Source organism: Pyxicephalus adspersus, chromosome 1 (genome assembly GCF_032062135.1).
Source record: "Pyxicephalus adspersus chromosome 1, UCB_Pads_2.0, whole genome shotgun sequence".
NCBI classification, from domain to species: Eukaryota; Metazoa; Chordata; class Amphibia; order Anura; family Pyxicephalidae; genus Pyxicephalus; species Pyxicephalus adspersus.
The window spans coordinates 32,127,164-32,153,560 of NC_092858.1; the positions used below are offsets into that span (position 1 = coordinate 32,127,164).

A 26,397-nucleotide genomic window follows, 5' to 3' on the forward strand; every position below is an offset into this window, starting at 1 on the left:
TTTCATTACTGTATTTACCTAGTGAGAAGGTCAATCAGATGTGAACATGTAGCACCCAATACACGCTACATACATTTCCTAACATTCCTGCATTATACATGAGTCTATATGATTTGGGGCAGGACTTGTAGTTACAATCTATTATCAATCTATTAAATAGAAACCTAAAGACACAAGAGGTTTTTGCTGTCAGTTACAAATAGTCAGACCTCTAATGAAGGGGTATTTTTCCTCCCAATGAACACCAATCTTCCAATGACCATCATTTGACCATGTAAGGACCATTGTATTCAAAGTCCACCAACGTAAGGATCATTCTTCCTCCTATTGGCAACCAATGTAAAGAGCCATTTCACATACTGTCCAGCAATGTTGGAGGAACATTTTCTTCCTAATAACTACCAAGTAAAGGGGCAATCTTCATCCTACTGACCACTGATGTAGATGGAAACTCTTGTAAGGGCACATTACAATTTTCACTATCTTTACTGGTCTCTGGTCATTATTAATAATATTGCTCAACTGGATTATACATTAAAATACATTTGTTGTAAAAAGGAGAGTGTGTAAAAAAGATTACAAAAATGATCCATGGTATTTGAATTTGATAACTGTGCCACTGGTTTAGGGCCAGAAGAGAGTCATTATGCAGGACTATAATGGAGTTTTGTCAGCATGAAGGCATTCAGGTCCAGCAGTGCTTTCATAGTTAACTAGAGGGGACATCTAAACTGGTTGTGTGTGTGAAGTGAAGAAAGAATACAATAACAGTCATGAGACTTGTTCCTGTGAATAAATGTTACAAATGGGCACTGTCCTATATTTGTCCCTATTAAGGACTTCTTTGGAATGGTTTTTCCTATCTTTTCTCAGGTGCTAGGACCATTGGTATGGGATCTTTTTTCCTCTTTGTTTAATTCTTTTTTTCATTTTATGAGGCTCAGAGGAAACTCCAAGTTGAAAGCTATGGCATGAATTACGGTACAGAGACTTGGCCACTAGAAGATTTTAAACAAAAAGTTATCTTGTAGAATATTCTAGGGCATTCAGTTTTGGATAAGCCTTTATGTAGTTTTCTGTCCATTTTAAATAGTTAAAACTCAGGATTAAGTAAACTGTCTGTGGATCTAGACATCCCAGCCTATTTTACCCTACTATATCTAAAGGTAATAAATATTGTAATGCACCAGGACATAAAGGAAGCAGCCATGATTTACTGGTTTGGCTAAAATTAACTAAAACCAGGTGGGTTGCTGTGAAACACTAAGAGCTGTATTTATAAAACGGGTAATCTGATATACCCTAGTGGGAATTTTCCAGGTCTATGCGTTTCACTGGCAGCAATTGATTACACTGGGGATTGCATTTTTTGTTGCGTTAGATCTTACACTTGTGTTTTACTACGTTTTGGGTGGTTAATCCAGAAATGACCCCAGTTTTTGCTATCACATCCAGTTTTTACGAAACAGGGTACTCTCCATTTTTGTCAAAAAATATACAAATTTTACATACAATAAAACAATAATGAAATAATACCTTGTGTGTACTGTTTATTTAAATTTCTTTTGTTCATACAAAGGATAAAATGTTACTCTATGACATTTATTTTACAGTAAATCATTTGAAATTAATCGGGTAAGCAGTTAAGGTAAAAATTTACGCTTATAGCTTTTCCTGGAGTGTTCAGTGTTAGGACAATCCCGCCGGATGCTCCAACAATAGTCAGCCATCATATGTACATCCCATCTACCCTGATACTGTCCTTCCATGACCTTGAAATCTTGGTGGAATCGTTCACCTTGCTCATCACTGACTGCACCAAGGTCTTCCAGGAAGTTAGAAAGATGGCTATGCACCTTGATGCTCATATTGTAACCAAGCATTTTGTAGCTCTCCAAGAGTTTCTGGACAATTTCTGTGTAGTTTATTTGCCTGTGTGTTTCCAGGAAAGTCCTTGACAATGGCTTTGAATGATAACCAAGCAATTTTTAAATGCCAGGCTAGGAAATGCGAAAATGAGGTACTTGAAACAGTTTCCATCAGTTGGCAAAGCTTTAACAAACTGCTTCATCAAACCCAGTTTCATGTGCAGAGGCGGGAATATAATATTCTTTCTATCAACAAGCAGCTCATGTGGAATGTTTGGGTCACCTGTTTTTAGGGCAGATCATGGAGGCCAATTCCTTTCCACCCAATGCCTCTCATGGGCTCTGCTGTCCCATATGCACAGATAACAGAGATACTTGGTGTATCCGCGTTGCTGACCAAGAAGAAAGCAAACCATTTTAAGGTCAACACAGATGACCCAATTAGGTTGGTGATATTGCAACAACTCAATGACTTTCTTTATGTCTGCAAATTCTTCACATAGAGAAACTGAATGGCCAGTCGGGACTGACCCAAATATATTGCTATTGTGAAGCATGGCACACTTTAATCTCCGCTTTGAGCTATTGATGAATAGTCCCCATTCAGTTGAGTTATAGATTGGAATTCCCAATTCCTCTATTAAACCAAGTATGTTATGATAATAAACAATGCCACTGTCAGTTCTAAAGTACTGCAGAAATGCAATTTCTCTGGTTCAAAAATACAATACCTTCATTCCTTTTTCAAGTAAGTTCTTCTCACGCAGTCTTGATCTTGATGCTAGGAGTTCTGAAGCCTTCTTCGATAGTCCCGAATCACGTGCCAAATCACTCAACTCATGCTGATCAAATCCTTTACGAAGTCCTCTTCAATTTCATACTAATCATCATGGTTGTCACCTAGTTCTTCACCATAATCTTGTTCTTCAAGAGAGGTTAGTGTAATGAAAACTGGCACTGGGATTTCATCCGAATGAGCCACTGGGCGTATAGCGAATGGTAGACTAGGATACTCTATGTTACATTTATTTTTATGTAAAGTTTTCACTATACATAAGTGTTCCCTTTGTGCACATCCGTAAACTTTCGACACACTGTTTGCACACTTTATGAGGGGCCCAAGACTTATCTTGATCACCAAGTTAAACTGTGAAATATGCCAAATAGGCTTGTTCTACAAATGTGCTGATGTTCGTCCTTTGACTGGGAATGGTGAAACTGCCACAGATATATCAAAATGAATCAGGGTTGTTTAGGCACTTACCATTAGAAACAGCAGAGCCAGACATGACCTGAAAGAAAGGAAATACCAGTGTAGGCAGAAAAATAAATTTTGCTTATTTATTATGTAGAGCAGCGCACAACCTCTGACCACACTATCTTGTGTGTAAATGAGAAGCCTATACAAATCCACAGTACAATAATCGCATTAATATAAGTGGTAGAGAAAAAACCTGATGTTATAGAAGAAAAGCAACTGCACTTATTTTAGTGCATACCACAGCATACCTATTTTAGTGTAAATAGGCTTACAAATTGAGATCAACCAAAATTGTGTTCAAAATTGTTCCCCAGTGTTATCTCTGTTTATTAAAAAGAGCCATAAGCATTGTGTGTGTGTATATATACTGTATATATACCCTGAGAGCTCTTTGTATTTCCTTGTTGAATTAGCCCATTGAACTTTCACTTGCATATTTCATCAGATTTGCATTCTTGTGTGATACAAGATGTTTTCATTGAACATTGACTTAAAAAAAGTGTGAGAAAGAAGATTAGAGTTTAAAGGAAGACTATCTAGTATTGAGTGACAGAATGACAAACTTCTAATCACATGTAGCAATCTCAATTGTCAAAAAGTTTCTATAAATTAATAGAAAGGTATGCTCAAATTTAGCCCCAAGGTATATGTCCTTCTCAGATTCTCACAGCCGCACAAGAAAAGAAATTTAGTATAAGACAACCTGTGTGTAAATTCCTTTTATCTTTTTTCTCGCATGCATGAGTAGAACATATTGCAAATTAGAAGCAGATTATATGACACTGTTATAGCTGTAGAAGAAAACAAGTCCCACACTAGCTACATATAAAAGAAAATGAACTAAGATGTTGATCACTGTTTTATTTAATGCACCAGAAATGTATTTATCTGATTTTAATAAAAATACAATTACTCTTACAATAAAATTACAATGCTCATCTTCAGACCCCCTTATACTCACCCGTACATTACTTCCTCACTTCTCTATTAGTTAAGCTTTAATAACATTAAACATATGATCCTAGCATGCAACTCTGTAGGCATAGTTGTCAGTTCCATTAGGATATGGATAAGGATTTTTCTAACAGTAATAAGAATCACATTTATCACTTTTTATTACTCATTTACTAAGAATCACAATTACACTTAACTACCCCAATGCATGATCATTTTTAATAGTTCTTTAGTAGGCCGGCTTTGTAGTTCTTTTGTTTCCTGCCTGGCAATAAAAACAGTGGAAAAACCCCTGTAAAGTAGCTGCATCTTTCACTAAAGGGGGTCACTATGTCAAAGATTGAAAAGCTTCAAAATCACTGCTTTCTCTAATGGGAGTCACCCCGAAGGCCAAATGTTTAGGGAGAATTGCTTCTTTAATGGGAGTCACAGTTTCACAGGTTAAAACACAGGAATTATGATCCCTAGTGCACAGAATACAGTGGCTTAGGAGTATAATGTGGATAAAGATAAGGACTATCATGTACAAGATGTCAGATCAACAGTACGTTAGATACAGCACAGTATACAGAGTGGTCAGTAAGATTTTGCCCCATACTGCTGGTCAGGGAGAAAAAAATATGCCCCAAAGCTGGTGTTAACGTTAGGATCTGGAGTTATAGACCAGGGGTGTCCAAGCTTTTTGCAAAGAGGGCCAGATTTGGTGAAGTGAAAATGTGTGGGGGGCGACCGCTAACCAGTTTTAGTGTGGGCATGGTTTGCGTGGGTCCTGCACAGCACACGCCCACCAGATTGACAGGAGGGATTCCCTGAGCACGTTCTTGTAATCAGAGTGGACATGGTCCGTGTGGGTCCCGCACAGCACACACCCACTTTAATGACATAGGGTATTCCCTGTGCACACATGGGGACTCCCATCCTGCCGATTATGCCCACCGAGTAGTGGGCTGATAATTGCAAGGCAATTGATCAACTCTAAAAAAATATAAAATAGCTTTTTTTGTACGCGTGTATTTTATACTGTGGTCGACAGTAATGGTAGGCTGCATGCTGTGGGCTGGTGGAATGCTGAATACGGGCCGCAATTGGCCCCGGGGCCAGACTTTAGACATGCCTGTTGAAGACCTTCTCACTTCCATTCCTAATTTGCTAGGACCTCTTTTTGGGCAAGTTAAGAATGGAGGTGAGAAGGTGTATTACTCCACTTCCGTATTCCAACACCAGCTTTGGGGCATATTTTTTCTCATCAGATGACCCCCTGTGCCTGGTAGTCTTAGTTGGTGCACATGGTGGATGAACAGCATCTCAACCTTTTCTCTTCTCACCAGTTCTTTCAGTGCTTCTTCTTCTCAAAACTGCCCCACAGCTCTACCAAGGTCTGGTGCTGCCCCCTAAGGCTGAACTGTCTTGCCGATTGCACAACAAAACGCAGCACCTGCAGCAGGATTTGTATATAAATGAGTTGTGGGCAAAAAGGTAATTGGCAGGGCTGCCAGGCAAATATAACGACAGTTGTGTCATTGTAAACAGATAAATTCAACACAGACTGAATACCTGGGGGGAAGAGGGAACAGATGGTTAAAGGTCAGGTCCCCAAATACTCAAAGCAATTTTCTGCTTCAAGTGTTTGGGCATATGAGGAAGGTATACTTTTTGGCATAAGAGTATGATGCAAGGATATGCAACAATTTGGCCCACTGTTAGGGCAGAGCAAACTGGTAATTCCCCAGTGCCCCCACCTTTTCTAGTGCACTAACTGACAGAATGGAAGGGGTGCAGGGGGCAGGAATGCTGTGCATTCAGAATTCCCTCTTCATATTTGCCCAGAGCAGCAGTCACATTTTGTATTGCGAATGATTGTTTCACATGCTCCTTTCTTGTGCTCTTCATAGTTCTTCTGAAATAATGTCTTGACAAAGAGGATGAGAGTAGCAATGTGTACATAACCTGCTATTTTTTTTTTAAAAGGATAAAGGAAAAGATTGTTAGCTTACTATCATAGTTAGCAATCTTAACATCCTGCACAGTAAACAAGTTTGGATATCAACAACTTTATTGATATCAGTCAAATTATTAATAATATTGGTCATTGACATCAGTTGCATTATACTGTGACATAGAAACACTGATAGTGTCTGGTGGAAAAGAAAATCCCACTTTACCTGGAATAGTTGTAACAACTGTAATGTCCCTCACACAAAGCTTTTCATCTTGTGTTAGTGGTGTTATATAGAATAACAGTATTTTTTGTTTCATTATAATGGGTTTAGGGATAGTTTCCTTAAACTATATAGTTGTTGAACCCTTTAAAGGGTATATTACAGAAAATGTACAATCATGGTATAATGTGTGTGATCAGTTGAAGGTTACATGTAGAGTCCAATCATATCCAGCTGTTTCAATGCAGCGGTAACCAACCGGAGGTCCGTGGGAAAACTTTGGTGGTCCGCGGCTCAAGGACCTGTTGGGGGGCGCACTGGCCAAAGCCACGGACCATGTCCCCCGTATGGACACAACCCGCCTACTCCCCCATCACAGGCTCAGACCTGAGATGGAAGTATGGACGGGTTGTGGCATCATGACATCACTATGATGAGGGGAAGTTTCTTTCCCTATGACTGCATGCTCGGTCCAGATTCCATGCATCTAATGGTCTGCAGAACCAAAATGGTTGGCGACCACCGCTTTAATGCACGTGTTTATGTGCATTATGTTACCCAAATATTTGGATAGGCTGCCACTATATCACAACAGTTCAAAAATTTGACGTGCACAATTTTTTGCAATGCACTACATTGCATTGTATGTAATAAAGATGTGATTTTTTTTTGCTTTAGAATTATAACTTGCTTTTTACTCTGATATTGTGTATCTTTGTCTACAATTAAGAATTATAGTCTGACTGGGAGATGTATGATAAAGAATATTGGACCTAATGGTCAAGATCATCAAATAGAAAAAGAAAACAAAATTAAAAAAAAAAAATTTCCTAATGCAACATTTAGTATAATTAAAATGTTATAGCAAAAAATGTAAATAAAGATAAACATAATGAAATATACAGCATTGTACCTTTTTAATGGAAATGGACAAATGGCAGTGGTCTAGCAAATGCAGCAATAAGCTAAAGGTTAATATGTAAATTGCTTAAAATAGATTACCTTGTTCTGTATGATTTTGCAAAAAAATTACTGAGACACTTTGTCTTTGTATGTAATTGTTGTAGATACTTTGCTTTACTGTGGTGTTGGGTTACACCATGCTAAAGGTTAACTCAGATGATACAACATAACAAAAGAAAAAAGCATGCAATAATATTTTTTATTAGCTATTTACTGTAGGTGATAAATAATTTAGTTCTTTCAGGAACATTTGAAAAAAGAAGCAGATGTATGTGATTTGTTCTTTACTTACTAATTACAATAGTATTTGTATTTTTTTTCCTCACATACCTGGGGGAAACACATACATTTAGTTTACAATGTTTGTTTAGTTTAATAGGTTATAAAAGTGTTGCTTTGCATGGGCAGTACCTGCATAGATCTTTAGAAATCATCCCCGGTAGAGAAGTGTTATAGTGTTAGCAATCAAGACATTCAGAAAACTTGAAATTGAGTCATTAATGCTGCAGATTCCTACATGTGAATTACTACTACAGTATGTAGGGACCCTTGCAAGCTGTCAAGCTACTTGGAAATCTTGCCATTTTCATGAACAAATCCCCTGTCAATTTTGCAATTGACCAACTGACTAAACCAATCAAAAACTTCATGCTTGTGTACAAGTTTAGGATAGCATTTCCAGTTGGATGGGTAAACTACAAATTTACACCCACTCAGGTATAAACTTGGGGTTTACCTTTGTGGTGCAAGTCAAGTCTTTTTTAATTAGCCTTCCCTAGCAGCATGTATTCAACTTATTTCAATCTCCCACTATACCCTTCAGCCACAGGGAGTGAAGAGAAATACCTATTATTATTGGCTAAGGAGGAACACAAAACTTATTCCCTTTCCTCTCATGTGACCTCACACATGCTTTGTGATTGGTCCAGCTTTATTGGGGGTGATCCTCAGCCATATCTAAGCTCCGGCTAAATCAATTAAAAAAGACTTTCTTCCTATACTCAGTGCAATATGTCTTCTTTCTATTAATATTTAAAAACACATTCCATCCACCCATAGCTGATCCGTTTATTTGCATCCATTTTTAAATTGATAAAATTATAGTCAGCTGCCTTCTGCTCCGTTGTTTTAAGCATAACTAATGCTTCTGGATCAGGATATTTCTGTAGCAGTGGCCAGCATACATTTTTGTTCAAGATTATGCCAGTCATGCAGAACTTTAAATCACAAAACAGAGATTTATTGGGAATGAAAAACCTTGAAGCCCCTCTAATCGTTCCTGCTAACCCATTCAGTGCTTTTTTAAATACTTTGAGCAGTAATTTATGTATACCTAAGTCTGACACTCGGTGCTGCTTTAAAAGTTTTTTAAGGTTTGGAGGGTTTTACAAACAATTTTTGAAGTAGATTTTAAGCTTTTTTTCTTTGCCTTATTTCTTACAGGATGTTAGGGGAAGGCGTAGGAGCTGTGAACATATGTAAGTCCATGTTGCTGATTTATACATAGATTTAATTCCATATATAGTATTTGTGGCAGTTCAACCTGACGTACCATGTAACTTTATTCTTGTAGCTGTTGTAAGCTCATCCTTTGGTGGCAGTGGTGGATTCGGTATGGGTGGAGGAAGTGGTCTCAGTATCGGCGGTGAAAGTGGAATGGGTATTGGAGGTGGAAGTGGATATGGTGTCGGAGGAGGAAGCAGCAGCTATGATGATGTAGGCAATGGTGGAGGAAGCTTCAGTGGAAGCAGTGGAAAACTGAGTAATTTTGGCTCTGGAAGTGGCAGCAGCTCAAATGCAGTGCAGAGGTTCTAGTAATTCAGGGCTGCAGATGTGCCCACAATGGCTGGTCACCAGCAGTCCATTTATGTTGACATCCTCACTTTAGTCTATTTTCTTTTTTCTGGGAGGACCCTGCTGCTGAACAGGCAATAAATAGGTTTTGTGCGTATCATGTATACAGGAAATTAGATTGAATAAAAGTGATGTTATTTTAATAATGAATTGGCACTATTAAGGTTGCTGTATTCATAAAGTAAGGATCAGCTGACATGATCATCACTCATTCTATTCTCGGTATAATTTTAAATTGACTATGAAACCCAATGTGATAGCAGCATATGATTCAAATTTCCATCCAGATATGTGGTTACCTAATTTGGAGTTGGAAACTTTAAACTCACCTATGGGGAGTTTGCAGCTCTGGGAACTGGCAGTTCCAGGAGTAGTTTGAAGATAGATTATGCCCCTGTGTTTGTAAAAAAGACTAATTTCCCTGTTTCAGGTAAAGGTTTACACTTAGTCCTCTCACATATTTGCCATACATAACAAGATGTTTGGATTGACAGTGGCAGCTAGATGGAGAAATATTGGAAAAAGAAGAAAATTCACAATCCTAAAGGCATCATTTAGTAATCTGATGTACTGCTGTGCACACTCCAGGAACTGCTACTATTTCGAGTTCGGGATGGCCTTCGCACTTCTGCAGAGTAGAAAAGAAAACAATATATTATAGTTATAAGGGAAAAACACCCACACAATCTTATACTGAAAAACTGTGAAAAACAAAACCTAGAGTGATATAAAGAGGGTATAGAGAAGGAAACTTCTCAGATGTTGTTTCCTAAAAATAACTACTGCACCTGATTTATTATATTTATGCCAATTTTGCATGGACAAAGTAAAGCAGCACCACATTTTGCTACCTGACCTTTTTTATGTTTGTTATCTGTTGTCTTGAGGTCAGATATATCAAAATGCGTGTTTTTTTGCTCATTTTGCTCCTCCTATGTACTGCAGCTGTTGGTAAATTCAAGATGAATGTATACCTGCAACAACAAGTCTTTAATATAAACCTGTGGTTTACTCTTGCAGGCCAATACAACAAGTGTTCTTTCCCAAGTAACACCTGCTAACCTTTCCTTCAATCCCCTTCTGTTCTATTCAGTCGCTGGGAGTGTAGAAAAATTCCCATTATGTTTGGGTAAGGAGGAACATGAAACTTACTCCCCTTCCACTTCATGTGACAGAGCACAAGCTTGATATTGGATCAGCACTTTTACATGGGGTGGGGAGAGAGTCCTCAGCCATGTCTAAGTTCTAGCTAAAGCAACTCAACTAAAAAAAGAGTGTCTTACTTTTTTCCAAAGGATGGGGGAGCGAAAACTGTATTAGCTGTTGGGTAAGGGATTTTAAAGTGAACCTGTTTCTGAGTAATGCATAGGGAAGGGAAGATGCTGATACGCATTATAATGCTGAAGCCCTGCATTTGGCTATGATATCAGATTTACAATTTATGCTTTTACAGTGCAAATGACTTGGTGGGAATTTACAAATGTTACATCTGCAATATACCTAGTAAAGTAATGTACACATAGGAAAAAAAAACCTACCAGTTTCACAATGGACATTTACAACAAGAGGAGATTTCAGCCTGAAAAAACAAAATGTAGGTAAGATTTCAGTGAAAGCAGAAAAGAATAATCTTAGAAGCTTTAATAGTTAAGTTGACCCTATAAAATATATATTATTTTACAAAAGTAAAAGACTTTTTAGTCTTGTAGTCTTGTAGTCTAACCAATTTTACATTTGTAAACCTACATATTTCAGTAGCCAATCAGAAGCCTCAAAACCCAGGGTGGGTTTATGATATATTAATTTACCTTGGTTGGAATAGTTATTAAATGCTTCCAAATTTATGTGTATAGGGGAAGTATTCCTATTTCAACAATATAGATAATTATTTTGGAGTGCAGACCCTGCAGTATGAAATTATCTTCCTTTTATATCTCATACCTAGTTGTTGCACTAGACAACTGACCACTGCTATGGTGCACAGTTAAACCTTGCAGAAGAAAGACAAATCTGGAATTCTTGTCAGTAAACCATTCCTTTCTTCAAAAAAAGCTATTGAAGTGTTTAGTGTTGAATGTCAGCAGGTTCAGTCTGTGTTGTGGGCTGGGTGGAAATATCTGACTATTCCAATACCAACAAGATATAACATTCTATCATCCTCTCGTTCCTCTTAAGCAAACTTATGGTCAATTAAAACACTGGAAAAAGAAAAGAGTTTTTTGTCGCAAATACTCTGCTTCTAATCAAAATGAGGAGTCAAAAAAGTCATTATGCATGAATTGGAATAGTAAAAATCCCTTACCTAAATTCTTCTCCCTCTAGCAATTTCTTATAGGTAACAATCTCAATATCCAGAGCCATTTTGACATTCATCAAGTCCTGGTACTCTCTCAGTTGTCGGGCAACATCTTGTTTGGCTTTATGTAGAGCTTCTTGTACTTCAACAAGCTTTGCGTTGGCATCGTTAAGGGTGGCACTACTGTTCGCCTTGACTGCAGACACCTCCTGCTCCAAGTTTCTACTCTGCAGTGCCAAAAAAGACAGGAAAAGTGAATTAAAAGCTTTAGCAGAAACAAACATTGTGCATTTTACAAAAACTATGGAAGTTATCTAAAATTGTTTTGTAGGGCATAGCAAGAGCAATGGTCTCTGAAATAAGTAAAGTCTGCTTAAAGAAAAAGACCTGGAGTATCTCCTGCATGTGCTGACCCAGCCAAAAAAGGTGGACAAAGAGTTTAAATATGCTCATTTTGGCAAACCCACCAAATACTGCACATTCTGGATAAAATAGAACTCATCGCCCCCCCCCCCCAAATTCCAAATCTCCCCCGGACATATTCCTAACTGTTAACAACACTGTTATTCGGCCCTCCCCTCAGGCACATTGTCTTGGTTTCACCTTTGATTCTGCCCTATCATTTACCCCCCATATTCAGAACATTTCCAGGTCCTGTCATTTTCAACTACGCAACATCTCCAAAATCCGCCCCTACCTGTCCCGAGACCACCAAACTCCTTGTACATGCTCTTACCATCTCTCGTCTGGACTACTGTAACCTCCTCCTCTCTGGTATTCCACTAACCCGACTCTCTCCTCTACAATCTATTATGAATGCTGCAGCCAGACTCATCCATCCTTCCCACCACCCCTCTTTTTCTGCATCTCTTTGTAGTTCTGTACACTGGCTTCCATTTCACCTTAGAATTAAATTCAAGCTCCTGTGCTTTTCCTTCAAATCCCCCCACAGATCTTGTCCCACTTACCTTTCTGATCTGGTAAAAAAAAATACTCCCCATGCCGCTTTCTTCGCTTCTCCAATGACCTACTAATGACCTACTCACTCATAACCTCATCACACGCACGAATACAAGACTTCTCTAGAGCTGCCCCAACTCTCCAGAATGGTCTTCCTCGTCCTATTTGGCTTGCTCCTACTTTCTGCTCATTTAAGAGCACTCAAAACCCATATTTTCAAACTTGCCTACCCGTCTTCTTCTGTCTTTTGAACCCGTCACTACCTCTCAGCACTACATATCTCCCATCCTATTGTGTGTAAATTCCTCCACCTCCTAGATTGTAAGCTCTTCGGGGCAGGGTCCTCTCCTCCTGTGCCACTGTCTGTATTCGTCTGTCATTTGCAACCCCCATTTTAATGTACAGCGCTGTGTAATTTGTTGGCGCTATATAAATCCTGTTTATTAATAATAATAATAATAATAATAATAATATTAATAATAATAATAATAATATTTCTATATTATAAAAAGTAACTCTTAAATGGTTTCTTCAACAATAGTAATGTTGCACTTATTTTCTTTTCTTTAGTTTTATTGCAATGCCCTGGTTTTATTTTTAGTGTATCTATCACTCAAATTATTGTTAATATTGATTCTATTGAAGTTATGTCAAAGATATAAAAGGAAAACCCGAAACCAGGAGTGGGAAGTGGGATTACAACATTGCATTTAGCAACAGATGTGCTTACTTCCTGCTAAAAATGGTAAAAATGTGTTCATACAGTACAGAAAATGCCCAAAGCTCTGAGCCCTGAGTGCTGGTCTAAACTCAAACACAAGTCTGTAAAAAATACAGGTCTGTTGAATTGCCTCAACAAGTTTGCCAGGTGCCTATTCCAGAGGGTATTTGTTTAAGTCACCCAAAAAACTCCTGTAAAGTACAGTTTTGTACAGTTAGTTACAGTATCCAAAAAGTGGGTAAAAATGTATTTCAGTGTGATGCACTGATTTGTATCTGCATTGACACTTCAATTTGCCCCACTTAGGTAGGCAGAAACACTGATCACCTCTGTGCTGTTGTGATGATTTTGTGATCTTCTAACATGAAATAAATAATAAATAAATTTTGGATAAATCCCCTGATTTTAGTTTTTACTTATTGGTGCATTTTTTGGTACAATTATTTAAAAAGCAATTTCTAAAGTTGTTTTTTGCAGTAAAACCTTCATAACAGTGCAATATCATTATTTTACTAGTATAACTTGTGGCGCCATCCCCTTTTTTACCTCTCAGTAATAGGCTAAAATACCTATACAACATTGTGGTGTGTTTAGAATTATTTTTAATGCCTAATTGAACTTTCAGTTCTGGTGGTATTCATTGTGAAAGGCACCCCAAACCACTAAGACAATGCTGTAGCACACCACAACCCACAATAATGTCCATTAGAATGGGTTTTCTTTATTGAAACAAGTTTCAATGTTTAATGTTATATATATATATATATATATATATATATTATAAAATATCATAAAATATAAAATAACCATATTATTATTTTTACCTAATTATTGTTGGTATTTACCATACCATTTTTAAAATTAATTGCATAACACCAAGTGTCAAGCAAGGTGGTGGAGGGGTAATGATTTGGGCTTGTTTTGCAACAGCATGACCTGGACAATTTGCAGTCATTGAGTCATTTTTAAAAAAGTATTTGAGTAAGACGGCTATCTGTGCAACAGCTAAACTTTGCTAGAAAGTAGATCGTGCAACAAGACAATCAATCCAAGCACACCAGCAAATCTAAAACAGATTGGATGAAAAAATAATAGGCCAGAGGTGTTGCAGTGGCCAGTGAAAGTCCGAGCCCCAACCTGTTCAAAATGCTGCAGTGGGACCTTAAGAGAACTGTGCATAAATGAGTGCCTGCAATCCTCAATGAAAATTATTACTTCAAGTTACTGCTGCTTAAACGTGGTTCTGCAAGTTATTGAATTATCGGTGTACTTTTGGTGGTTTATGTATGGTTTTTTTTGAAACATGCCTTCTACATTTTGTTTTCATAGTTGTTAAATAACGTCATGGCGGAATCTGTTCTGTGTTGTTTTATATATTAGGTTAGATTTTATTAATTTTATAACCTGCTAAGAACCAGATGACTTTTTATTATGTCCTGATACATAAAACCCAAGAATAGAAAGAGGGTGTGCTTTTCTTTTTCACATGACTTTATTCTCTGGGCTTGTTTGCTGGAGGACCAGATATCCTTGATGATAGGGCCTGGGAAGCTCCACCACATGCATAGGAGGGTATCTGTTAAAGAAATCTGGAAAAACTGCACTGGCCTGATTTATTAAAGCTCTCCAAGGCTGGAGAAGAAAAACTTTCATCAGTGAAGCTGGGTGATCCAACAAACCTGGAATGGATTTAATAAAAGTCATTGCTATTTGTTAGCAAAGGATTTTAACCCTGGACCAGATCCATTCCAGGTTTGATGGATCACCCAGGTTCACTAATAAAAGTCTATCTTTTTCAGCTTTGGAGAGCTTTAATAAATCAGGTCCACAGTGTCAGACTAGTGCCAATTGATGTGTGATTTTTGGTCATCTCATGTGACTGATATTTAGAGTATGTTGTACCCCATCTCCTCTCCAAAATTTCAGGGGTTGTGTTTATAAACGGGGAATCTGACATTTCCTAAAACATTCCCTGGTGGAGAATCAATTACTGCTATTGAAACACATAGACCTGAAAGATTTCCACAGGGGAATGTTTGAGGAAATGTTAAATATGTATTTATTAAAATTGCTTAATGCCCATAAAGTGATTGACCCTGAATGATACATTACCATGTATTGGAACCCAAGGTTAACAAAGGAATCGATGAGTGGTTACTTGCTACACTAGTGAGAGATAACAGTATACTGTATATTAGTGTATATTATCTGTATACTGTACTAAACTATTTTATTCATTTTAGGATAGGTCAGGTTCGGTATGTTGGTTCTTTAAATACTTTGTTATCAGTTTTTTTCAACTTAATGAAATTGTTAGAATGTAGTGTATGTATAGTGGATTTCATTCAGCTTGCAGATGTTAATTTTCCCAGATGTGGACTGAATGTGTTTGACAATCTGTGCTTGAAATTTGTATTCAGACATTGCTATTTTAAAATCTTTTGGATGAGGCCATTTAAACAGATGTGTTAAAAGGGAGTTATCTGTAACAGTTCCTCAGGCAATCTAATTTACAAAGTTTTCTTATGGTGGTGAGTGACAATATAATTGTGTTGTGGTCCTTCCGCTGCCTTTATGATGGTTGTTAAATAATGACGATTGAAGTGCACATTAGAAAGAGATTATTATCATAGGGAACAACTAAAATTGCTACTAAAACAGAGATTAGTGTTTGCACAGTTGTCTTTTTTTTCTTTGCAAAAAAAAAAGAAAAAAACAAAATATGACACCTTTGGATAGTTATTAGGCGTGTAGTTGCAGGCAGAGCACACTTCCTATGTAATCTTCCTTTAGAGACGCTTATCTATGGTACAAGGCTTTATAGTCTGGTGGTTGTGTCTGCCAAGGTGCAAAGGGAATAGATGGAGGTGTAAAGCTGCGTACACACTGCCAATTTTTGTCGTTGGAAAGGATCTTTCACGATCCTTTCCAACGACAAGGGAGTGCACGATGCATGAACGGTGCTGTACATACAGCACCGTTCATGCTCTATGGAGAGGGGAGGGGGAGAGCGACGGAGCGGCACCCTGCTGCGCGCTCTCCCCTTCACTTTCATGACGCGGGTAGCTCGGACCTTCTAGCCCATCCCTTATAAACACCATTGTCATAACTACCTTCTACTACCAAACTCCCCCTGCATACCAGCCACTCCCACCAATTAAATACCCCAACACAAAATCTTGGATTTAAATTGGCTGGCAAGCAGCCGTTTATTTAAAACACCAATAAATAAAGTTTAACTTTCCAAATAATTAACAAACAAATATCCAAATAAATAAATGCCAAAATAAATTACATTTTACACTTTGATAAGCATACATTAACATAAATTAACATAACACTCCATTATTAATATAATTATTATTAAACGGGATTCTATAATGTTAACATATTACATTGAATATAGCTTAATGAACCAACAACAACTTAATTCCCCTTTTAATAATACATAACCATTACAACAGTATCCATAATGTTATCAAACTCCCAATTATACACCCAAACAACCAAGCTGCAGGTCTCAGAAGGCAAAATCCCACCCAACAAGAATTGAACCCTTCCAACATCTCCAACTTGGCCCCTAGCTGCCCAGCACTGCCTTCAGGAGCCATAATCATCCGTTCACCATAAAGGGGAGACCCCACCAAAGGGGATCCCCCCTGCCAAAATCCACCCCTTTTCAAATACACTGAATCCCTGCCTTCCAAGACCCCAACCTCTAAAACAAACCCACCGCTCAACTCTACATCATCCCAACCTCTCACTATCATCCAGCCCCTTTTAACATCTCCCATTCCTAATCTCCTCCTCTCCCACGTTGTACACTAGTAGTGTACGTTGTACACTACACGTTGTATACAGCCCCCTCTGGCAACACTACCCTTTTTCTTAACCCCTTAAAAGCTCTGGGCTAGGCCCCAGCACCCGGTCATGTAGGCACTGCGCCTAATTCTTACGGCTATGTGCCTCTCTTTACGATCGGCTGTCGTCCATCGTCCGTGGATCCGGCAGGTCGGTCGTCCGGACGATGGACGACACCGACTGTACACACGGCAGATTTTCGCCCGATAATTGGCCGATGCCGATTATCGGGCGATAAAAATCTGACGTGTGTACGGAGCTTAAGGTACTTTCCAAAACAAGATAGCAATTGTTTTCTATTTCACCTGATTTAAAAGTTTAGTATTTTTATAATTAATGTTATTGATTTAATTTACTAAAGTGTAGTCCGCACAAACAAACATATTAGTTATAAACAGAGCCTGTAGGCTAGGTATTGTATTTTTTTCTTGGCATGCATGTCTTGGATATACTGTATATTGAGATCCCTGTATATAAATATATAAAATAAAAATCCAACAGGCAGAGTGGGAATCCATCATAATACCTACTGCAGGTGAGCAACCCCAGGAAAGTATATGCAGATGTTCCACATATTTTTTTTTACATAAAAGAAAAAGTTTACGTGGAGAGGGGTTAGAACACCTTTCAAGATTTGTCACTTTCTGTGTCCCTTCTGAGAAAATTCACCCACTTAAAATTCAAAATGTTACAGCTGTCACCAAAAAATGAAATTCATCTGAAGTCTTCCTATGGGATTATCTATTATGTTGACAATTATCTAAGAGGAGATTGGCCCTAAGAGATTTTTTGCTGTGGCTCTGGGACGCAAAGTAAAATCTAATAGGAAAAGGACTATTGGGTACATACCATTCTCTATTCTATCCTGATCCCCCCCAAAAAAAAAACTTTTGAATTGTGGTGGGTTTTAATATCCGCCTAGTTCAGCTAGTAATCCTGACCTTCTATACCCCAGTGTACAGTATTGAGCAGAGTTGGATCTTTAACACATTTCAATCATTGCCAGCATTGCTTTTTCATAACTCTTAAGTTATTACACCTAAATCATATGTCCATTGCTCAAAACACTTACTTGGGTTTGAATGCTTAAGAAGTCTGACCTCAAACGTTGGATCTGGCTGTTGAGTTGGGTAATCTGGCTGCGACTGTTCTCCAAATCAGTTTCATAGCGTCCAGCTTGGAGGACCCCTTGCTGTAACTAAATAAAAGAAGCATAATAGTGATGCTTCAATGTTACCAAATACATTAGAACTAGTAGGAATAAAGTTTATTGCAGCAATGATAACATATCATATATTAGATCTATGGCTTGACGAGGGTAGGACAGTAGGAGTTTTGGTCATAAGGCATAAAAGACAGAAGGTATTTATAAAGCAGTAATCTATTGGAGTTATAGCACACATCCTCTGGTGGAGAATGTTACATGTGCATGTGTTTTTATTGGAACTGGTGTATTCTCAGTCAAGGAATGTTTACTAAAAGTCAGATTTAATGCCTTCTAATAAATGCATTTTAATAATGCCTTGTATTGATGGTATTCTATGCTACACTAGTGCTGCAGCAAATTTAGCCAGCTGGTACTGTAAATAATATGTGCATGACCATTTCTTTTTATGGAAAAACCCTCTATAATGCATCTTAACATCAATAAGTCCTTTCATAAAAATTAACAGGATTTCTGTGCAAAATATTTAGGCAACGATCTGACAGAGTTTTCGTTATCACTGACCGGCTAAAAAGAATGGCGATACTAGATACAGAGGAAGATAAGAAAAGTGGGAAAATATCAATAACTGTGGCAGAACAGTGGCATGAAGGGCAGAGCTGTCTAGTGTCAGATTTGATTTGTGTAACATTATGTTCAAGTATGCAGTGAATACTTAGGCATTATAGAACATACTTTTGTGGCCCCACTCCCATTTAATTTCACCTAACAACTGATTGGATTTTTTAATGGAGTACAATAAAACACAGACAATAAATATTTGTTTAGATTAGAATATAAACTCTTTATGACCCTCTCCTTCTCCTAAATCATTGTTTGTATCTGTCTGTCTGTAATAAATTGATGCTTTATAAATACAGTGTATTATGTTTAAAAACTTTAGTAATAATATTAAAAAAAATAATAATAATAATAATAATAATAATAAAAACTTGCCCATTTCTGCCTACTTTTTTGTTTAAGCATTGAATACGATATATACATAACAGAATGGTATATTTGTTTAATACACACGCAGTGACTGCTGTACACTGTGAAGTATGCCTACCTTTTTCCTGGAGAGAGCCTGTGCTTCTTCTCGACTCTTTGCTGCAATGGTTTTGTACCTTTCCTTTATCTCTTGTATGATACTTTCAAAATTTAGAGGACACCCACTGTCCATGTTCAGTTGCACTGATATATCTCCAGACTCCTCCATCACTTCTTTTAGCTCCTATAGAAGAAATGTGAGAGTATATGAATGTTGTTGTCTTTTTGTATCTGTACAGGTAATTAAATGTTGCCAAAAATGTAAGGTCCAAATAATGAAAGAGGAACTGAACTTTGGAAGTTGTTCCCAAATAAAAGTACGTAGATGCAGAGGTGCATCCCTGACACATACATGGAGTATATATCATGGCTTTTAGGGCAGAATCATTTCTCCTGTACCCCCTGGGTGTCCACCATTCTTGGGGAATGCAGCTGATGGCCTCTTTACTTGTTTTTTAATGCTTTGTTGGTTTCTGCATTGATAATTTCATACAATTCCCAATGTGATGTAGTATGCCCTGATGAAGCTGTAGATAAATGTCTGTAAGGAAATGTGTGGGAAATCAATACAATAATTTGATATACAAAAAATGATGCAGGTTTTTTGCACACATGTTTTGTTAAATGTTATACACCCAATGTGTATGGTTTGGTGGTTATATGCAAATACATTTTATAACAATTATACCTTGTGTACCCTAACATGTATACCTTATTAAGAAAATAGAATTAAACCTAAAAGAACATGAATGATCTGAAAAGAAACCAATTATAGTTTATTTATTTGATGTAGAACACCATTTAGGGGGTGTTCACAGACACAAGGGGGTCTAATTATACTTTTTGTTACCCAAGAATGACCCAATTGTTACTTGAAAGTTACATACTTTTCACATTGTGTTCTTTTAGAAAATGTGTGAATCAACTTTTACCCATGATTTATTCCTTATTCTAATTGAATCAATTGTGAAAAATATACATTTTGGGTAATGAATATTTACTTACCTGTTCATAGACAGCAGTCAGCAGGTCTATAAACCCTTTCAGCTCTTGATGTTTTACTTCCAGTTCAGTCTTGTCCAAGCTACAAGCATCCACATCCTGTAAAACAACACATTTAAACAGATTATGAACTCTGTAATTCCTTGATGTTGAAAACATCTATAAACATCAAACATGATTTAGTATGTGAACCACACCGCAGTTTTACTGGCATACCTTGCAAATATTGGCAAATCAAAAAGACTGCTACAGAGAGGTCACTGCTCACACACAGATAGCTGCAGTCTATCTTTTTGCTATGCACTGGTACCCCAGTTGTGTCTACGTTGCAGCAACAACAAACAATAATGGCCATGTCACACAAGCAATTTATCTGCAATTTATGCAAGCGATTTTTTTCAACAAAACACAATTGATATTTTAAACTTATGTGCAGCTTGGATATCTAATAACTCATCACCCCCACCCATCAAATTCTAAATCTCCTTCTAATATATAACTGTTATTAACACTGTTACTCATCCCTCACCGTAGGTCCGGATTTTGGAGATGTTGGAGATGCACGTTGTTTTGGTCTCACCTCTGACTCTGCCCTTTCATTTACCCCCCATATTCAGAACATTTTCAGGTCCTGTCACTTTCACCTGAGGAACATCTCCAAAATCCGGCCCTACCTGTCCCCAGAGATCACCAAACTCCTTGTACATGCTCCTATCATATCTGGTCTGGACTACTGTAACATCCTCCTCTCTGGTATTCCACTAACCCGACTCTCTCCTCTACAATCTATTATGAATGCTGCAGCCAGACTCATCCATCCTTCCCACCCGCTCTTCTTCTGCTGCATCTCTTTGTAGTTCTCTTTATTGGCTTCCATTTCATCTTAGAATCAAATTCAAGCTCCTGTGCTTTGCCTTCAAATCTTTCCACAGTTCTTGTCCCACTTACATTTCTGACCTGGTAGAAAAATACACCCCTAGTCGCTCTCTCCGCTCCTCCAATGACCTACTAATGACTTTCTCACTCATAACCTCATCACACGCACGACTACAAGACTTCTTTAGAGCTGCCCTAAATCTCTGGAATGGTCTTCCTTGTCTTATTCGGCTTGCTCCTACTTTCTGCTCATTTAAAAAAGCCCTCCAAACCCATTTTTTCAATTTTGCCTACCCATCTTCTTCTGTCTCGTAAAACCCTCATTACTTACCGACTATTCCAAATCCCTCTCTCCCATTGTGTGCTGCTTCCCCACCTCTTAGATTGTAAGCTCTCCTGGGCAGGGTCCTCTCTTCTTCCTGTGTCTGTATCTGTCGGGTATTTGCTACCCCTATTTAATGTACAGCGCTTTGTAATATGTTGGCTCTATAAAAATACTATATATACTGTATATTAATACTAATAACATATAAAAGGGGCAAGCAAATTCCTAACTCCTTTTGGGAAAGTTTACTGATCCTGGGTTCTGGGATTTTGGGACATTAAGGATGTTTTGAAAAAAGCATGAAGACATTTAGGGGTGTCTGTATTTAAGGGGAGATGTCAATTTATTTGATATAAAAAGACATCCTTTCTACCATTACTACATTTTTTGTTTTGTTGTTGTAGCAACATTTTTTATGTTTCCAGAAATGTTAGATTTGTGCTGTGAATGTAAAAGGTTTCAATCGTTACAAGAAAAACAAGTGGGAGTACCCTGATTTGGAATCAGCAAGACGACCTGTGCCGCATGGTGCTGATGTTCCCATACCAGTGTTCAGTACACTCCCTGATATTCCTGTATCAGACATGGAGGATATACAGGGTTTGGAGTGTAATCCAGGAGTTAGCAGTGGATGTGAATATGAAGGAAGTGTTTCAGCAAACCAGCAGTTTCCCCAAGAAGAGTTCAATTGTTTAACCTTCTGAGTGGTAACCCTGAGTGTGGCTCGGGGGAAAAAAAAACAGCACCCTTTTTTTAACAGATTTTTGTGTTTTTCTATTTAAAGTTTATTGTTAAATTTACTAAATATTGGACATATTTCGGTGAGTTATGCCTACAATTACAGGCCATTACAGGCCTACAATGTATAATACATTTTCATGAAAGACAATGAACCGCTTTTGGACCTATAAATCTGGACAGAAATTAACCACCCAGGAGGTTAATATGTGACCTATGTCTGGCAAAACAAGCATCTGAACTTTTTAGCATCCAAGCTAAAAGAAAAGAACTGTCTGAGACCAGAAGTAAAATAACAGTTTATAGGACAAGAGAGGTGACACTCCTACCCTATTTCAGTGAAGATGGAGACTTTGTGTACTGTTGTAACATCCCTGGACTACTAGCCCATATGGGAGTACCAGAATACTGAGCAGAAGACGGGCCACTTTTCATAGTTCCACTCCAAGTTTGAAATCTGTTTTACTGCATAATGGCAACTGCTATGCATCAATTCCAATCGGTCACTGAACAAAACTTAAAGAAGAATATGAAAATATCAAAATGGTCTTACAAAGCTTTGCTATTATGAACAGCAATGGTCCATGTGTGTTGATTTAAAAAGGGTTAACTTCCTACTTGGAGAGCAAAGTGGATACACAAAGTTCCCATGTTTCACCTGCTTGTGGGATAGTAGAGCAAAGCAGGATCACTGGAAAAAAATGACATGGCCTCCAAGGGAAAACATGAAAAAAGGTGCAGCGAACGGAGCCAATGGTTGACAAAGAAAAAAATCATTCTCCCTCCACTACACATAAAGTTAGGAATAATGAAACAATTTGTTAGAGCTCTGAACAAGGACGGTGATTGCTTTAATTACATTTGTAGATTCTTCCCTGGATTGAGTACTGAAAAATAAAAGACACACGATGGCAGACTACTGCTGGAGCCTTCAACGTGATTGTCCTGATCATCAGCATAAAAGAAAATCATACAAACAGAATTTTTCAATGACATCTTTGTAAATATTACTGTATATTTACTGAATAAAGAATATATTCAGAAGTATTTAGTATTTAGAAGTATTTAAAAAAATGTTTTTGTATACGTGGGCATATCTAGTTTAAATTTGCTTAATTTTCATATTTCATTAGTTTTCTATGAGGTTATTATTGAGATCATTATTTAAAAAATTAGAGCCAATCTAGCAAAAACAATACCATATTTGGAATCTGTGCATTAAATATAACCCAAAATGACTTTAATCTGTTTGGCAAGAAAATGTTTGTTGACTAGTGTTATCATTCTGCAGCACATAGCTTGATCAGCAAGTAGAACTGTGGGAGGGACCCAGGAATGAAATCACTACGTGTTGGACATAGTGGTGGATACAAGACTAGTTAGGCTGGGTACACACGTGCAATAATTGTCGTTGGAAAGGGCCTTTCACAATCCATTCCAATGACTAACAACTGCACGATGCATGAATGAGTACTGTACATACAGCATCGTTCTGCTACATAGAGAGGGGAGAGGGAGAACAACGGAGCAACACCCCGCTGCGCTCTCTCCCCTTTCACTTCCATTATGATCGTTTGTCGTCCATCGTCTTTAGATCCACCAGGATGGTCGTTTGGACGATGGATGACAGGCGCTGTACACACGCCAGATTCTTGTCTGAGACGATTATCGGACGAGAAACATTGGACGTGTTTACGTAGCCTTAGTGTGCACAAGGAGATATGGCAGTAGTGCCTGGTCTTTATAACAAGGAGCAGAGCACAGAGGAAAAATGTCATACTGAGTTACAAAACAAACCAAAACAAACAAAAAGAAAAATAGACAAAGCATGCCATAGTTCAAGTAAGAATACACAAGCCTCAAACAATTGTCCCACAGTTCATCCTTAAAATGGCTATTTTTTCATTTATGTGATTGTATCAGAAGTAAAAGGGATGCATCATGCTTTGTCCTTTAGCATAGCCTTATTTGTTTTGTATGCAAATCATTGTTAGATAAACTGATTTTATTCAAAGTGAAACTTGTTAGGAATTAGGATGTTAAGATTTGTACTACAAACAACCATGTAATTTCAAATATACTTCCTTGGCTCAAATCTTTCCATCAGATTATTTTAAATGAGAGTCCAGTTTAAGAGAACTTTAAATGATTAAGTTACAGTTTTGGGTATTTCATGAGTCAAAATCCATCACTTTATGGACAAATGTATTACAATGTATACAAATAAAATATATATACATTGTACTGACATCAGGCTTCCACATCTTACCTACCATACAAAGCCCTTTTCAAACTAACAGCTCAATACTTAAGCTGCGTACACACGCCCTGGCGGATCCACGAACGATGAACGACGACCGATCCTAATGCAAGGGAAGGGGGAGAGTGCAGGGTGCAGCAGGGTGCCGCTCAGTCGTTCTCCCCCTCCCCTCTCCATAGAGCAGAACGGTGCTGTATGTACAGCACCGTTCATGCATTGTGTAGTCCTTTCCAACGACAAAAATTGCACGTGTGTACGCAGCTTTAGACTCATTTCTGGATATTATATGTGCTGTCTGTGTTCTGCTGATGATGTCCCTCTAGTAACCTGTTTCTACACCTACACTTGAATTCTCATATGCCTTTGCTGAACTCCTTCTAAAAATGCTAGTTTTCTGGCTTCTGTAGTGCCTTTTTATACTTTCAATAACTCTTAAAAAGGCTAAAGTTTCATTTCAAGGGAAAGAGGTGTATGTACGATTTGTTAAACTATGCCACTAAAAAAACAATAAAATTGCTTATACATGTAGATATTTCAAATTCCCAACCTAAATAAACAAAACTTTTGCATGGGTATTCACGCTTAGAAATTACCATGAGGACGGATAAAGCAAACACTGTAAAGAAATGGTGCCTGCAGCATTTATTACAAAGAAGAATTTGTCCACACCAAACTAGGTTTTTAAAATATCACAATGTATAAAACTCACCTTCTCCTTTCCCAGCCTCCCAAACTAACCTTTTTTTTTAACCCATCTTATGACTGTCGTCACTATATCAGTTAGTGTGAGAAGTGGCTTGCTATTGCTCATTTTACCTTTATAAGCAAAGTCAATTCATGAATGCATTATTTGTGATAAGAGTCAATTCATCTGCTTTGTACATTTGCTTTTTTATATATTGCCTAAATCCCTGTTATCAACCTTGAACTCATTATTACTTCTTTATTTACCTGACCTTTTTATGCACCTGCTAGCCTATATATCTGCCTTATAACCTCAGCTAGGCTGTCTGACTTTCTCGAAAAAAGTTTGACCTGACCCTGGCAATGATGAAATAGGAAAATTAACCAGTTGGCCTGGGTAGATGTGCGTTAAAATGTATCAGTACATGGCTTATCGTCTGACTACAATCATCATCAACAATCATCTGCTTAACCTCCATACTGAGGCCCAGAGGGCTATTTAAGTGCCCACACTTCTAAATTGCATTGCTGCGTGGTCTTCAGGGGTTTCTTTGCTTTGTTTGTTCCCTGAACAGTGGTAAAAAATCCAACTTAAGGTGACCATACATGTTGCAATCTGAATATCCAATCTTATTGGGGTTAAAATAGCCCTAGGTAAATGTATTGGGGACTATTTATAAAGAACTAAAAAAATGAAGCTGGAAACAAAGATCAATTTGTGCCAGTCGCTCCCCATGTCCTTATAATATTTACATTTACTACTCTATGAAACAGTTTTCTGATACTCAGACAAAGGCTATATGCCAGCAGAGACAGGGTAAACCGGTTTACATATTTGAATTAATGAAATATTATTGCAATAGTATATTCACTGTGTAATCAGATGACACATCCTTCTATTGCTATGGATGTCAGTGCAGACTGTCATAGTGATAGCCACTTGTAGATTTCTGCTCTTGTTGGTGTTTGCTTTCCACCTTTTTTATTATTAGCTATCATTTTTCTTCACTCCTCCGCCCCAGTCTACTGCCTAGATGCCCTGAAATCCCTTTACAGATTTCTGCTTTCTGAAGGCTGAAACCTGCACCAAACTACAACATTAGCCACATGTGACCCCTCTCAAGCTTGATGGGTGACCAATCAGGCCCCCATCACCACATTATTAGAAGTCATCATTGCATTATCCCCCTTTAATAATTGTTTCCCAGAACTCCAGTTTTCAACTTGGAGTTTATTGGAGGTGAGTAAAGTATACGATTGGTGCATATTATATAGTTATAAAGTTATTACTATATTTATATGCAAAAATATACCTACTAAAATATGACACAGTTTGCACAAAATGTGTTGCACTCTATTAT

The 26,397-nt window shown here is 37.7% G+C and overlaps 1 protein-coding gene across 3 annotated transcripts in view; it reads right to left on the reverse strand.

The window, feature by feature from the left end:
- Positions 1-7,135: 7,135 nt before the first annotated feature.
- LOC140326731 (keratin, type II cytoskeletal 80-like) overlaps positions 7,136-26,397 on the reverse strand; it is a 95,263-nt gene continuing 76,001 nt past the window's right edge. For all 3 annotated transcript variants that reach the window (XM_072405617.1, XM_072405609.1, XM_072405601.1), the window contains 6 exons: positions 20,157-20,252; positions 19,171-19,335; positions 17,970-18,095; positions 11,362-11,582; positions 10,598-10,638; positions 7,136-9,687 (listed from right to left, as the gene is read on the reverse strand). In XM_072405617.1, coding sequence (XP_072261718.1) covers positions 9,614-9,687; positions 10,598-10,638; positions 11,362-11,582; positions 17,970-18,095; positions 19,171-19,335; positions 20,157-20,252 — 723 coding nt within the window. In that variant the 3' untranslated portion in view covers positions 7,136-9,613. The remainder of the gene's footprint in view (positions 9,688-10,597; positions 10,639-11,361; positions 11,583-17,969; positions 18,096-19,170; positions 19,336-20,156; positions 20,253-26,397) is intronic.